The 17500-nt window shown below is 38.5% G+C and overlaps 1 protein-coding gene across 8 annotated transcripts in view; it reads right to left on the reverse strand.

The window, feature by feature from the left end:
- Positions 1 to 17500, reverse strand: part of LOC115224461 (RIMS-binding protein 2) — a 595300-nt gene that overhangs the window by 272480 nt on the left and 305320 nt on the right. For all 8 annotated transcript variants that reach the window (XM_036513377.1, XM_036513379.1, XM_036513378.1 and 5 more), the window contains 2 exons: positions 10107 to 10229; positions 6261 to 6365 (listed from right to left, as the gene is read on the reverse strand). In XM_036513377.1, coding sequence (XP_036369270.1) covers positions 6261 to 6365; positions 10107 to 10229 — 228 coding nt within the window. The remainder of the gene's footprint in view (positions 1 to 6260; positions 6366 to 10106; positions 10230 to 17500) is intronic.

The raw sequence follows: 17500 nt of genomic DNA on the forward strand, positions 1-17500 counted from the left end.
AGATGAAAGAAACGAAGAAGATGTATAAGTTTTGTTATTAACGTCAATTCTGGTGGTCGTTTGCTTTCGTTGTTTTATCATCTGCTGGTTGGGTGGTTGGGTGGTTGGCTTGCTGGTTGGTCTTTACGTAGTGACACTGTTACTTTCTATTTGTTTCCAGGTGTGTGTGTGTGTATACATACATACATACACATACACACACACACACACACACATATATATATATATATATAGAATGCAGGTATTTATAGTTTGTCGTGTCACTCCACCTGTTCGTCCTCATTTTACCCTTTCTGTCTGTCATTTCTTTTGACCTTGCTTTTCGTTTATCTTTTTTTTGTTGTTGTTGTCTCTTTTTATAAAGTCTCCTCTTAATGACCCACCACTTGTGTCAAATGTCGAACCCTAAAGTGTCTCTTGAACTCCTCCTCGATTAAGTTACAGATACTCCTCCTTCGTCGTCGTGTGGCACAGCCATCTTTTAAGACGTGCATGCGTGCGTGCGCGTTTGTGTGGTGTGTGACACACAACGTGTGTGAGACGTGTGAAAGAGACAGAATGAGAGAAAGTGACACACAACACGAACACACAACTGATAGTAAAAGCCACGGTGACCACCACGGCGATAACGAAAGTGAAAGTAGAAATCAAATGCTTTTAAATAATTGTGTCCGTCTGTCCATCCATACGTCCATCCATCTATCAATACGTCCATCCATCCATCAATTTATCTATCTCTAACAAGGTGCTAATATATCTGCAATCCTGTCAATCGATAGAAACTTTCTATATCTATGCGTACCTTAGCATTTACTCTGTGTGTGTGTTTGTGTGTGTGTGTGTTTGTGTGTGTTTGTGTGTCACTCTGCCCAAGTATATTTCTGTTAAGATTCTATCTATCTCTCTCTTTCTCATGCACACATACATACATCTAAACAACAAAAAACAAAAAAATCTACATACTCACACACACAAATTTGCATTACAGGGTCACACACACACACTTGTCCGTGCATGCACACACGCACGTCACTATATTGTATATCACAAAAGGTGAATGAATGTTCATTCCAATCAGAGACAGCAGGTATACTTTGCAGGCACACACTACCATATTTATGTGTATCTATGTTCATCTCTCTCTCTCTCTCTTTATCCATCTATCTCTATCTCATCTAGGTTGTCCCATACGATGCCCCTTTTTAAAGAGTTTCAGTTGTGCATACTATAGGAGTCACAGGATGCTGCTCGATGTGGTCCCGCAGTTTCCATCTAACTAAGAATATTAGGGTCTTCCCCATTGTCTTGTATTCAAGACCCTCTACATGACATCCTGTTAATTCAAAGCCAGGAATCTGATCTGTTAGGTCCTGCCGATAACTAAAGCCATACTCTGCTGCCAACGCTTTGATTTATTATCATTAAGGTTTTGTCTGTCTCCTACCCTTTGACCTGTCTGACCTGGTAAGACCTGCCTGAAGATTTTTCTCCCTCCACAGCATAGCTCTCCGGTCAATGGAGCACCCAGGCACTTCACAACAGGGCACTTGTTGAATTGGCTGTTGACTACACAGTAGTTCTTCTGCCCTTTGACAGGTCTTATTTTTCATCTCATTGGGTGTCCAACAATCACCCTCCTCACCAAGCAAGCTTGATGGGGTTGCCAGTTTAGTCGCTGATGACCCGACCATGCGACAAGTTGTACTGGGTTACATGTTACCAGTAGCACTCAAAAAATATATATATTTATTTATTTCAGAAAGTTAAGAGTTATGGCTAATCATAGAGTGACTATTGGTTTCAAACCTATAAAGTGCTTCGCAGTATAGGTGCGAAACTAATTGGTCACTCTATGACTGGCCATAACATTTAAATTTGTAAAATGATATATTATCCTCCAAGGTTTTACAGTCTGATTATTCTTTGGATATAAGAACTACTGACAAGATCATATATATATATGTGATCTTGCCGGTAGCATGATCTTCAAATGTTGGGCCTCACGGAGGCAACAAGTCATTCAGATCTTGGGCGATAGGCAGAATCGTTAGCACACCGGGTGAAATGCTTAGCGGTATTTTGTCTGCCGCTACGTTCTGAGTTCAAATTCCGCCGAGGTTGACTTTGCCTTTCATCCTTTCGGGGTCGATTAAATAAGTACCAGTTACGCACTGGGGTCGATATTATCGATAATCCGTTTGTCTGTCCTTGTTTGTCCTCTCTGTGTTTAGCCCCTTGTGGGTAGTAAAGAAATAGAATCGAACTCACTACCATATGATTGTGGGCTTCATGTGCTAACCACTGAGCCATATGCCTTCACCATCAGTCCCAGAAGGAATGGCTAAACGAGGCTGGCTGAGACTGTACAGAACCAAAGTCAGGACTCCCTGCAGGCATGGCTGAGCATGTATTTGTACAACTGTGAAATTCTTCTCCATGGTACAGGCCAAGAACAAGATGTTTTGTTAAAGAAACCCAGGTGTATAAGAGTGTGTGTGTTTGTGTATGTTTTGTATGCTTGTGAATATGTGCATGTATGTGTAGGTGGCTGAGTGCGTGAGTGTATGTGCATATATATGTGTGTATGTATGTGCACTTATGCATGTGTGCATGTATGGGTGGGTGAATGCATTTGTGTATGTATGAATGAGTGCATTTGCGTGTGTATGTATGGGTGAGTGAGTGCACCTGTGCATGTATGAGCGAGTGCATTTGTGTGAGTGTGCATACACACAAAACATGTACAAGTATGCATAAACACAAACACTAGTATGTATATACAAAAATACTCAAGTACGTATATACACAAGCATACACATGCATGCCTACAGAAACACACACACATATATGCATATACACAAATATGCTATACATGAGTGCACATGTCTGTGTGTGCATGTATATATATATATATATATATATAAACGCACAAGCATACATGTGTGCATGTATGCTTGTGTGTGTGTATATATATATATATATTATATATATATATATATATACATGCACACACAGGTATGTATGCATACAAACATATACAAATATGCATATACACAAACGCATGCAAATGTGCTATACATAAATGGACATGTATATGTACATATGTAGGTATATACACACACACACACACACACACACACACCACACACACACACAAGTATACATATACACAAACAGATACATGCATGTACATACATAATCACACACAAGTACACAATCTCAAAAATTGATGAGGGGTGGGGGTGAGATGATGGGGTGGCGGGGTAGACTATGACAAAAATATATCAAATAAAATTATGAAATGAAATTGCTTGCTTTTTCAAATCAATCAATACGTGAGAATTGATTTTTTTTTTTTAAAAAAAAACTTCTTCCAGAAATTCTTGCCTCATGTCTTTGGGTAGAAGACAGAATTAAAAATTAACGCATCATTATTGGCCTGTCCCTAATTGTCTCTACTAAAGACAGTAAATAACAAAATGAAATATATGCAAATGAAATTTATCATGAGAGGAAATCAATACATGTTCACTTAAATAGATAAATAAATAAATAAATAAATATATATATATACATATAAATATATGTATGCATGTATGTAGTATGTATGTATGTATGTATGTATGTATGTATGTATGTATGTATGTGTGCATTTCACACAAATATGCAAACGCTTTATATGCCTACATGTAGACAGCATGAATTTGCTTTTTCCTAAAAGACTTTGCACAGGAATATAAGGTTTTGTGGTTTTTTTGCATGAGAAAGGGAGAGGAGGAGGACGAGGGGAAGAGGTAGGGTAGAGGGAGATGGGGAGAAGAGGAAGAGAGCGGCTATGACACTTTTTGTGGGTCCTGTCAAACGAGTGCTACTGGAGCACATGGGAGTCAATCCAAATATTATGTCATGGTCAACAGGAAAATTGTGGGCATAAAGCGAACCACTGAACTGATCCAAATGGTTTACTAGCAACAGAGTAAAATCTGCTAGCCAAAAGACCAAGGTGTAGAAATAAACAGGGCAGGTGAATTTGATTCATCACTTAGGTTATATGCATGTGCTTAAGTCCAGAGTAGCATCAAGGAAGTTAACCTATGTATAATTATTTTCTATTGAGATAGAGAGACCAAGATGTTTAAATAATTTGAAAAGATGTTTTTAAGAACTTTCTAAATCAACCTGAGTTGATATTATATATAGCGAATAGAGCATCATCTCTATATAATCCATCCCCTAACTCAGGAAATTCCCTATGTATACAATTAAGAATATAAATACCCACTAAATCAGTTACTTGAGCTGAGTCACTGGACCCCATAGTAATGTTGAAATAATCAGGTGTATCAGGTTCTAGTCCAGTACTTTCCATTGGATTCAATCATGCTTTTCCTAGCTGTTAGTATTAAATCAACTTCACGTTTTCTGATTTCTTCATAGCAGCACTAGATAAATATTTACCACCTTCAAGTAAGTATGGGAAATTATTTAATTGCTATAGAATACAATTTTCATATTCAATCAAAAGAAATCTAATGGAAAATTAGGGAATATCTCAACTCAAAAATCTGTAAACAAGAGTAGAATCAATAGTGTGAATTGTGAAATTAGCTCTAATGATAATTTCCTTGAACTAGATTCTTTAAGTAAAAGTAATTCCAACTCTGATAATACTGTTACCACCTAGTTTTAAAATCCTTAATTATAATAATATTCCTGCCTTAACACCTAATTTTGAGAGGAGAACGAGTAGGAATTCTTTAAACCATGAGTATCAAATACAAGTGAATAAATGCCAGTGTAATTGTAAAAACAAAATTGTCCTTTAGAAAACCAGTGTTTAAAGAAAAATATAATGTATCAATGTAAGATAATAACAGAGGATCATATGTATCATTACACAGTAAATTTCATAATCATTCTCATTCATTTAAATATAGAAGAAACAGTAATTCTACAAATCTTTATCAAGTGCATTTGGGATTTAAATGAGAGGAACATTACGTATGATTTAAAGTGGTTCATTATTAGTTATGCACCATTGTAGAATATTGGCAAATTTAAACATGATCTTTGCCTTGAAGAAATGTATTACACTGAACTGCAAAAGAAATACGATTTTTTCAAATGCCATTTTTATATGGTAAATTCTGAAAATTTATTTCGGGGAAGTAAGTGTAAATATTCCAAGACCTGCTGGTTTATGGCTGAGACCCAAATTGCAGGCAACCGTTAAACTTTCCCTGAAACAAGATAACAAAATACAGCTGCACTGAATGCCGTGGGTTGCAGTCACAAACAATCGTCATGGAAACTTAAATGCACATGGATCTCGTGGAGGTTATGGGTATTAAAATCAATTTGAGCCACATTTCCAGCATTCGTAATTTGGACACATCAGGTATGACCCAATTGTCAGCAGTGCAGGGAAAACAAGTAGGACAGCATGCCCTGTTGTTGTGAAAGCTTACAATGTCCAGTGATACAACACCACCAACAGCACTGCAGACCATGCCTGCAGAGAGTGTCCCTGGGTGACCATGCCCAGGCAGGTCTGCTTCATTCACCTGCAACTTCTCCATGATTGCTTCAGACTAGCCAGTGTGACAGCTGCGAGACCATTGGTACTGGACAGCGATCCAGCAGTGACGACATGGTACAACGTCAACTGGCCGCCAACAACCTGCATTGTCGTCCATCCTGCTCATGGATGTTGTCCAACATGACCGTTGAAATAGTCAACCACAAAGAGAAGGTTGGTGTCATTCGTTGACAAGGCAGTCTGCAAGAGGGTGTCAAAAAATCAGTCTTTCAGTTCATCAGGTAGCCCCGGCTAAGGGGCATAGGCCGAGATAATGGTTGCTAATCCATGTTGCAGCACTAGTCAAAGCTTAAGTATTCTATCACAGACTCTGACTACCTCGATTACCTTATCAACCCATTTCTCAGCAACATATATATATATATATATATATATATATATATAGTTAATCCAAACATGAAAACACAAAGAGAAAACACAACAACGCGAGGACGTGGAACAAGTATAGTATTATTGGACGCTCAGGAAAGAAGGAGGGTTTAACATTTCGAGTGGAGCTCTTCGTCAGAAACATAGGAAAAGGAAAGATCCAAAGAAGGGAAGACGGAGGAAAAAAATCGCCAACGGTACACATGCGGTCACATATACATACATATAATTACACACAAAGATGGAAAGAGAAATAAAAATTATTTTAACAAAGTAATGAAAGTGAACCTACTTCATCCATTTTTTGAATTTCTTCATTTTTCATCGACAGTCTCTGCAAAGTCTGTTTATGTTCAGCATCAAGGATTTTCAACTGCTCATCAGATTTCTGAAGATCCTGAAATAAAAAATATACACATACATATATATATCATTTTATACATGTATATATATAGATAGGTAAGTCAAAATATACTGATTCATACATGCAATGATACATATATATATATTATATGCGTGCAAGCACATGCAACAATGTTATATTTTCAGGATGGAGAATGGTTCTTTCATTATTGGTGAGGCATAACTGAAAGTATGTGTGTCTATATATATATATATATATACAGAATATAAGGATGAAAATCATGTTAATATTTTTCAGGTAGTCAGAATTCTATAACAATTTATAAGCAACTAGCAGTATCGCCCGGCGTTGCTCGGGTTTGTAAGGGAAATAACTATATAAGCATTTTTAGAGATGTAAAGTATAATAGCCATCTCAATATGGCTAACCACAAAGGGGGGGGGTGTTACTGTAGCTTTTTACGTTCTGAGATTTAATAATAAATTTTTAGAGAGTTACTTCCCTTATATATGCCAAAAATACATTAAAAATGGGAAAAATTGATGGTAAATTTGTTTTTAAATCGTAGACTCATGCTAATACCCAGAAGGGCTCGACATGAATCACGACTATAAGATACCCGCTTTTGGTTAAACTGCACTGCAAAATGTGGGAGTAGTTAGGAATCTAAATCGTAGGAGACAGACCCTCACACAACTTCACTTTTATATATAAAGATTTATACGTTGAACTTGATAATAATGTACATATATAAATAATTATATCAAGGAAGCTAGGGCAAAAACAACCTGTCTCCAGCATGCTTAAAGTGCTGATACCTTTAAAAAACTACCAAAAACTCCAGATAAATATAAACATGGCTGAAAGTGGGCTACTGAAAGAATATTAGAAAATTTTAATGTGAGGTTTTTTTGATATTCTTTCACTAGCCTGTTTTCAGCCATGTGTGTATTTATCTGGAGATTTTTGGTAATATTTTTAAAGGTATCGGCGGCACTTCAAGCATGTGTCTTCACCCTTGCTCCTTTAATATAATTATATACATATGTATATTATTATTAATTTGATGCGTGTGTGTGTTAATATATATATATATATATATATATATATATATATATATATATATATATCTGTAAAATAATGTGACAATTATTCAATAGCCAAGATAAACTCTGAGTTTCGGATGCCAAGGTGGAAATCCACAACACCATCTCCTTGGTTATCTGGCCAGATAACCGAAGAGATGGTGTTGTGGATTTCCACTTCAGCATCTGAAACTCAGAGTTTTATCTTGGCTATTGAATAATTGTCACATATTATTTACAGATAAATTTCCTCTATTTACATAATATTGAGGTCTCTTTCTTTCTTTTGTTATCTTACTGTTTTTACCAATATATATATATATATATGTATATATATATATATATATATATATATATATATCATCATCATCATCGTTTAACGTCCGTTTTCCGCGCTAGCACGGGTTGGACGGTTTCGACCGGGGTCTGGAGAGCTCGGGACTGCCCCAGGCTCCAGTCTAGTCTGGCAGTGTTTCTACAGCTGGATGCCCTTCCTAACGCCAACCACTCCGCGAGTGTAGTGGGTGTTTTTTACGTGCCACCTGCACAGGTGCCAGAGGGGTCTGGCATCGCCACGTTCGGATGGTGCTTTTTTTTTTTATGGGGGGGGGTGCAGAAATATAGGGGAGCACCAGTGGGAGGGTGGTTCAGAGGACAGGTAATAGGCAAGTAGAACGTAGGATATCGAGAGAGGGGTAATGCATGGTGAAATAGCGTATTGAAGAGGGGGGTTCAAAGAGTAGACACCTATAATGGTGGTGGGGGGGGGGTGCAGAAATATATCAATATCATTGCCTGTCCCCTTGCCCCCTTCAGCTAAGTGGGCAGCAAGCCTCCATCACCAGCTTCAGTTGGCTGATACTCTTGCATGTCCATTCCATATAATGCTATCTTCCGGGTCTTCTCCAGATCCCTGCTACCAAATGATCTCCAGCCTGCCCCCTTTTATGCCTGTTGTTAACTGGCACCCAAGTCACGGCTGTTTTCAAGTGCCATTGATTGGTTAGATGGAGAATGTAGCTAGCATGGCAGAATCAGTGACCTGCTACAATCTCTTGCAGTGCTCAAGACTTTGCACTTCACAGAATCTCTCCAACTGTGACAGGGAAACAAACATTAAATGATAATGATGATGATGGATGAACTTTGTCATTATTGGTGTTAAGTACATAAATTAACACAAACTTTTGATGGCAGGCTTTAACTTAGATAACTCAGATAGTTTTAAGACAGAAAGCTGGTATCATAGAAATCTATTTCTTCACTACCCACAAGGGGCTAAACACAGAGGGGACAAACAAGAACAGACACACGAATTAAGTCGATTACATCGACCCCCAGTGTGTAACTGGTACTTAATTTATCGACCCCGAAAGGATGAAAGGCAAAGTCGACCTCAGCGGAATTTGAACCCAGAACTTAATGGCAGACGAAATACCTATTTCTTCACTACCCACAAGGGGCTAAACACAGAGGGGACAAACAAGAACAGACACACGGATTAAGTCAATTACATTGACCCCCAGTGCGTAACTGGTACTTAATTTATCGACCCCGAAAGGATGAAAGGCAAAGTCGACCTCAGCGGAATTTGAACCCAGAACGTAACGGCAGACGAAATACGGCTACGCATTTCGCCCAGCGTGCTAACGTTTCTGCCAGCTCGTCGCCTGGTATCATAGAAATAGGAATGATCTTAGATGTGTTGGTATCAGAGCGGTTAATTTCCAATTGTCATCTTGTTCCTGGATGTCCAGGTAATACCAGAATGGATTTAAATTCAGAACCTTTATTTCTAAACTAAGGTAGTAATGGTTCTCTAAACTCAGCCATACTGATACAGATCCTCAATATCATTTCACATCCACTTTCCCAAGCTTGCAAAGGTTAAATGAAATTTGTTAAGGACGATTTTCTACAGCTGGATGCTCTTTCTGTCACTAACTGTCCCTCGCTTCCAAGCAAGGCAACATGTATTTTTTATCGTTTGTTTCAGTCATTTCACTGCAGCCATGCTGGAGCACTACCTTGAAGGACTTTTAGTCAAATGAATCAACCCGAGTACTTATTCTATCGATTCTCTTTTGCCGAACCCCCAAGTTACGAGGATGCAAACAGACCAACACTGGTTGTCAAGTGGTGGTGGGGGCAAACACAGACACAAAGACACACACACAGATGTATGTGTGTGTGTGTATATATATATATATATATATATATTCTGCATTAATTGCGAAATCACAGGTGATATGTAACTAAATTCTTTTTTTAAATGATTTGCTTTGAAGTTTTGCATTCGGTAAAATTTTGTTTATTTTAGTAGTTTTGACCGCATTGGTCCCTCTTTAGCGTGTGGTATCTACGAATAGTAGTACCCTCAATATAATATAAATATATATATATATACATACACACACACACACAACAGGCGTCTTCCAGTTTTCACCTACCAAATCTACTCACAAGGCTTTATTTGGCTGAGGGTGTAGTAGAAGACACTTGCCCAAGGTGCCACACAGTGAGACTGAGCCCAGAACTGTTGGGACGCAAGCTTCTTACCACACAGCTATGCTTGCACCTTTGTTGAAAATGTTATGATTGTGACTATTGAAGACATATATTTGAAGAGGGGAACATTAGAGAGAGACAACATTTAGCCGAGAAAATTAATATTGAATTATCAACAGACCTTTATAATTTGCTGAAGGGAAGAAATTTTAGCCTCCAGTGAAGCAATCTTTTCCTTGGCTATTTCACATTCTTGCTCTTGTTGCTTCAAGCTTAGCTTCAGCGTTGTACATTCTTCACTAACCTACAATGACATCAATAATAACAATATATGTAATATATATATATATATATATATACGAAAGAAGGTTTGAAAATGCAATTTTAAAAGATGTTTATTTACTTTACCGGTTTCACTCTTTGGAAAAAGATTGTCAAAAGTAACATGTAGAAGTTTGGTTGCGTTAATTATTGGTTGTTACAAATTGCTACATTACATATATACAGTCATTGGTAACAAGGACATGTTAAGGACATAAAAAAAGTTTAACAAGTTCCTTAAAATATTAGGCACAAAAGATTACAACATAAATAATCATTCTCAAGAACATGTTTAAGTGTGGTACCCTACAACTCCACTTTGTTATATATATATATATATATATAAGGACTGAATTAACAAATTAAGAGAATTATCAATGCTTACATGAGAAAATGGTAAAGAAATGAATACAGAACATGTTACCTTTTACCTTTCAATTGTTCCAGTTATTAGATCGTGGCCATGCTGGGACACAACCTTCAAGAATTTTAGCTGAATGAATCGACCCCAGGACTTATTCTTTGTAAGCCTGGTACTTATTCTGTCAATCTCTTTGCCTGAACTGCTAGGTTACAGGGGCATAAACCCACCAACATTGGTTGTCAAGCAGTGGTAAGAGACAAATACAGATACAAAGACACACACACATACACATATAAACAATGGACTTCTTTTCAATTTCCATCTTTGAAATCCACTCACAAAGCTTTGATTGGCTCCTTGCTATAGTAAAAGACATTTGTCCAAGGTGGCACACAGTGGGTCCGAACCCAGTGCCATACGGTTGGAAAGCAAACTTATTAGTTACACAGTTATGCCTGTGCTTGTTTGTTACAACCCTTGAGGTGAGTATTGCCCCCCCCCACACACACACAATCTTTTCCCTTGTTTTTGCTTCCTCCCCATGCCCGTGATAGGAAGGCCAGGATTTGAACTTAAAACAGACAAAGCCAGAATGAATGTTGCTAAGCAAACTGCCCAATGATAATTCTGGCAGTCCACTGACCTGTATAAGTTCTTTATTAACTGACCTGAAGGAACGAAAGGAAAAGTTGATCTCAGCAAAATTTGAACTTGGAGCATGGTGATTTGGAACGCCATCATTCGCCATTTAACATCCAGTCTCCATGCTGGCATGGGTTGGATGGTATGACACAGAGTGGTATGGTGAAGGTGGTGAGCTGGCAGAAATGCTAGCACGCCGGGCGAAATGCTTAGCAGTATTTTGTCTGCCGCTATTTTTGTTCCTTTTATCTTTTTAGGGTATTTTTGTTCTGAGTTCAAATTCCGCCGAGGTCAACTTTGACTTTCGTCCTTTCGGGGTCGATTAAATAAGTACCAGTTACGCACTGGGGTCGATATAATCGACTTAAACTGTTCGTCTGTCCTTGTTTGTCCTCTCTGTATTTAGCCCCTTGTGGGTAGTAAAGAAATAGGTATGACACAGAGGTATGACACAGCAGGGAGCTGTCCGGAGTCCAACTGTCTGTTGTGGCATGGTTTCTATAGCTGGATGCCCTTCCTGATGCTAACCACTTAATAGAATGTGCTGGGTGCTTTTTACATATCACCGTAATTCAGTGGTTCTCAACTGGGGTCCAAATGACCCTTAGGGATCCATATAATATGATTTTACTGTTAAGATTTATGTGCAATGACCTGGTTATACTTCTACAAAATTCAGACAACGGTAATGTATTTCTAAGGGGCTGAATATGGTTTGTGATCTGGCAACAAGCCCAACAATTTTGTTGGAAGGGAATTAGTCAATACCAACAAGCCTGGAGCTTAAATGGTACTTGACTTACAAACCCTAAAAAGATAAAAGGAATAAAATTTAATATTCATAGCCACTTTAATACGGCTGTCCACTTGAGTGGACTCTACTGCAATTTTTTTTAATCCCAAGAGGACATCTCCTCTAGCTGGTTAATTATGCACAACTGCATCTGATAAAATTGCGAGCAGGGGACGAACCCCTACCATCTCCTAAAGTGACTGTGAATATTACTTGTCAGTACAACTTCTGCGTTGATCTCTTAGAGAGATTTTAGAAGTGGAATTCTTGCTTGTTGCAGAATCAGCAACTGTGTGTTCGCTTGAAATATATATATATATATATTGAGTGCAGAAGTGAGCTGCTATCATCTCTAGCAGACGAAGTGTCCAGTACTGAGGAGTGGCAGGAATGCCCTGAAACCAGGACTGGTCTACTGGTCCTGTTGCTAGGAGATGGTAGGGGTTTGCTCCCCTGCTTGCAACTTTATCAGGTGCAGCAGTGCATCGTTAACCAGCTAGAGGAGATGTCCTCTTGGGGTTAAAAAATCGCAGTAGAGTCCGTTCGAATGGACAGCCATGTTAAAAATGGCTATGAATATGACTTGTCAGTACAACTACTGCCTTGATCTCTTAGAGAGAGATTTTAGAAGAAAATTTAATTTGGCCATATCCAGCCCAAAATATTCTACCAGTTTTATGCTCAAGTTGACTAGATCCAGCCTCTCACACCAATCCTACAATGTTGTTATACTGTTCACAACTTCATACATCACTGCTGCTGCCACCACCACCGCTGCCAGTTAAGTAATTAATTGACTAAGTACTTATCTTTTTTCTTTTTTTTTAAGCCTGGCACTTATTTTATTGGTCTCTATGCCAAACCACTAAGATATGGGGATGTAAACACACCAACAGAGGTTGTTAAACAGTGATAGAGGACAAACATGTGCATGTGCTAAGTGTTTTGCCCGGTGCAGTAATGATTCTGCTAGCTCACTGCATTAAAAGATTTAGGATTAATGAAAAATAACTGTTTTCCCTCCTATCACAGAAGGGACATTCACTTTCACACCATGAAACTTCATCCACCAAATTCAGTCACAAGGCTTTGGTTGACCCAACACAACAGTAGAAGACAACTTGCCCAAGGTGTCACACAGTGGAACTGAACCCAAAATCCCGTGGTTGGGAAGCAAACGTCAACCACAAAGCCATGTTTGCACCTATGAGTTAAACACAATCAAATATATATTTCTTTACTACCCACAAGGGGCTAAACACAGAGGGGACAAAGAAGGACAGACACATGGATTAAGTCAATTATATCGACTCCAGTGCGCAACTGGTACTTAATTTATCGACCCCGAAAGGATGAAAGGCAAAGTCGACCTCGGCGAAATTTGAACCCAGAACGTAACGCCAGACGAAATACGGCTACGCATTTCTCCCGGCGTGCTAACGTTTCTGCCAGCTCGCCGCCTTCAAATATATTAATACTAACCATTTAGCATTTAAACCAGTGATATCTGGCCTCTAAATTCTGCCTGTTTTATGTTCAAGCCAGTCAGAGCCAGCCTCTCACACCTATCCTACATCAAACAGTAACCACATCATTGAAACCTCAAAGCTTTTGAGATAATGCATAATTAATTCAAAGCTGAATAATTTGACAGAATACTTTGAATGCTTAAGGGTTAAACATAGCTTAAGGAATTGACGGAATCAGTCAAGTAACAGACAAAGTGCCTGAGTGTATCTAGTTATGTCTGTCACACAGTTATTTGACTGCAGGTTATGCTAACTTCTTATCTCTGCCAGAGTAGCAGACATAGAACATACAGTACACTTCATACATAAAACTGGTTTGCGTTCATTCACCTGTCAGGCTGAATGAACGAGGCATTTTGAGAGCGGATTTGAAAGACAGAAACTAAAAGTAAATAACCCATTGTGTGTGAGTGTGTGTGGGGGGGGGGGGGGGGCGAGCTGGCAGAATCATTAGCACGCAGGGCGAAATGCTTAGCGGTATTTCGTCTGCGTTATGTTGTGAGTTCAAATTCCGCCGAGGTCGACTTTGCCTTTCATCCTTTCGGGGTCGATAAATTAAGTACCAGTTATGCACTGGGGTCGATGTAATCGACTTAATCCCTTTGTCTGTCCTTGTTTGTCCCCTCTGTGTTTAGCCCCTTGCGGGTAATAAAGAAATAGGTGTGTGTGGGGGAGGTGTACATGTGTGGTTGTGTGGTAAGTAGCTTGCTTCATTCACAACCACATGGTTCTGGGTTCAGTCCTACTGCTTGAAACCTTGGGTAAGTGTCTTCTACTATAGACCCAGGCTGACCAAAGCTTTGTGAGTTGATTTGGTAGAAACTGAAAGAAACCTATCATGTGTGTGTGTGTGGGGGGGTGTACAGGTGTGGTTGTGTGGTAAGTAGCTTGCTTGCTTCACAACCACATGGTTCTGGGTTCAGTCCTACTGCTTGACACATTGGGCGAGTGTCTTCTACTATAGACCCAGGCTGACCAAAGCCTTGTGAGTGGATTTGGTAGAAACTGAAAGAAACCCGTCATATGTATGTGTCTGTGTGTCAGGCAAATGTTGATTTAATGGAGAGAGTGAGCTAATGTACATTTGGTCACTATAAACAAATCTTTTGTGCCGGTCGTGTGGCAAAAACTGAAAACTCATACACAGTCTTCAACAGGAGAGTCCACGTATATATATATATATATCTGTAAATGTAATATGTGACAATTATTCAGTAGCCAAGATAAAACTCCGAGTTTCAGATGCTGAGGTGGAAATCCACGCCACCATCTCTTCAGTTATCCGGCCATCGGAAAAACACTATGAAAATTACTGTTATACAAAGGGAAATTGCTGTGTTATTGACCGCTATTAAGACAAAAGAGCTATTTGAATGACCGCTAAGTAAGGTATGGGGGTAAAAAGTTCATAGTACACAACCCATGTCAACATAGAAACCTGGATAGCAAATGATGATGAAATTGTATGAGCGTGTATTTGTATCTGCACTCCCATAATTTAGTAGTTTGGCGAAAGAGACTGGTATAATGAGTACTGGACTTGAATATAAAAATAAGTTCTTGGGTCAATTTATTTGACTAAAACCATTGAAGGTGGGCCCCCAGCTTGGTTGCAGTCCAAGAAAGGAAACCCGACCACAATACTTCAATAGGTCTTAGTTTATTGCCCCTTCTTCTCCATTAATGAACAAAAGACAAAGACAACATCAGCGAGACTATATCAGCAAGATTTACATTCACAATATAAAAAGGGACATAGCTAACTACTTTAAGGTATTACCGTTTCCTGAGGTTCTACCAATTCTGTTATATTGCCTTCAAAATCATAATAATTCTTTCTAGGCCTGAAACTTTGAGAGGAAGGGGCAGATCAGTTACATTGAATTCCCACCTTACCCTCAGACCTTGATTGGTACTTGTTTTGTCAACCCCTAAAAGATAAAAGCAAAGATGACCTAGGTAGAATTTGAACTCGGAATGTAAAGCTATAAAACTGCCACCAACCACTTTGTTCAGTGTATTAAGGATTCAGCCAGCTCGCTGCCTTCTTCATAATAATAACAGTTTCAAATTTTGGCACAAGGCCGGCAAGTCTGGAGGAAGGAGTAAGACAATTACACAGACCCTAGTGTTCAACTGGTACTTATTTTATTGACCCCGAAATGATAAAAGGCAAAGATGACCTCGGCAGAACTTGAACTCCGAATGTAAAGACAGCCAAATCATTTTGCCTGGTGTAGCAACAATTCTGTCAGCTTGCTGTTTGCTTTCAAATTACAATAATAACAATCTCAATTAACATTAGTTGAATAAATGACACAGTCCTAAACCTCCAAATAACTCCTCTCGTTATGACAAAGTAATTAAGATAAAATGAGAAGGGAAGGAATAACATCAGCATTCTTTTTTTTATTTTTCAGTTTGTTCTTTTTTTTTTTTTTGAATAATCGCCAGGAACCAACAAGCTATGGTTCTTCATTATGTCTGAGAGAGAATCAAAAAGAAATGATCTCCAGCAGAAGCTGTGTCAGATTATTTTACAGTTGTTGTGGTTGACATTGTGTTTTGTCGCACACATTCATTAAAACTTCCTATAATGTTGCTGAATAATTTGTCTAGCAGATAATATACTCTCTCTCTCTCTTTTACTCTTTTACTTGTTTCAGTCATTTGACTGCGGCCATGCTGGAGCACCACCTTTAGTCGAGCAACACGACCCCAGGACTTATTCTTTTGTAAGCCCAGTACTTATTCTATCGGTCTCTTTTGCCGAACCGCTAAGTCATGGGGAAATAAACACACCAGCATCGGTTGTCAAGCAATGCTAGGGGGACAAACACAGACACACAAACATACACGCACACATATATGTATATATATATATATATATATATATATATACATATATACGACGGGCTTCTTTCAGTTTCCGTCTACCAAATCCACTCACAAGGCTTTGGTCGACCCGAGGCTATAGTAGAAGACACTTGCCCAAGGTGCCACGCAGTGGGACTGAACCCGGAACCATGTGGTTGGTGAGCAAGCTACTTAAAAGAGAGAGATATATATATACATACATATATATATACATACATATACATACATATATATATACACACACACACACACACACATACACATACATTCACATAAATTCACACACATACATGCACCACAATCTGCAGCCAGCAAGCATGTGAAAGAGTGTCAACACACCTGCAACCACACCCAGAGATCAGCTCAATGAATCTGTTGTGTAAACCATGACAACAAAAGTGTAAGAGAGAGATAGAGAGAGAGAGAGAGAGAAGAGAGAGAGAGAGAGAGAGAGAAGAGAGAGAGAGAGAGAGAGAGATGAAGAAGAAGAAGAAGAGAGGCAGAAATGACAGCCAATAAGATGATTAATAAGCAAACAGGATCTAACTCGGGATGAATATGAAACATGACGTCAGCGACGACGCAGGGTTGGGTGAATGTACGACAGCAACTGGAGGCAAGACTTTTTAGCATATATGCATATATAGTTACATACATATGCATACGCACACAGACACATAAATATATATGTATATATATATTACAAACACACAAACATATATACACATGCATATACACTATATATATATAAACACACACACACACACGCGAGCATATAACAATATGTGTTCAAATGTATAGCACATGCGTATGTGTGTTAGGATATGGATACTGAGAAAAAATCTTTATCACATGCACTCACACACACATACATTCATGTGTATATGCATAAATGTATACATATGTATGTATATATACATATATATATAATATATATATTATTATATATATATATATATATATATATATGTATATATGCATATATATATAGTATAAAAAATATATATAAAAATACAAAATGGGACAAGAACGCAAAACACTCAAATAGA

Source organism: Octopus sinensis, linkage group LG25 (assembly GCF_006345805.1).
Source record: "Octopus sinensis linkage group LG25, ASM634580v1, whole genome shotgun sequence".
Classification (NCBI taxonomy): domain Eukaryota; kingdom Metazoa; phylum Mollusca; class Cephalopoda; order Octopoda; family Octopodidae; genus Octopus; species Octopus sinensis.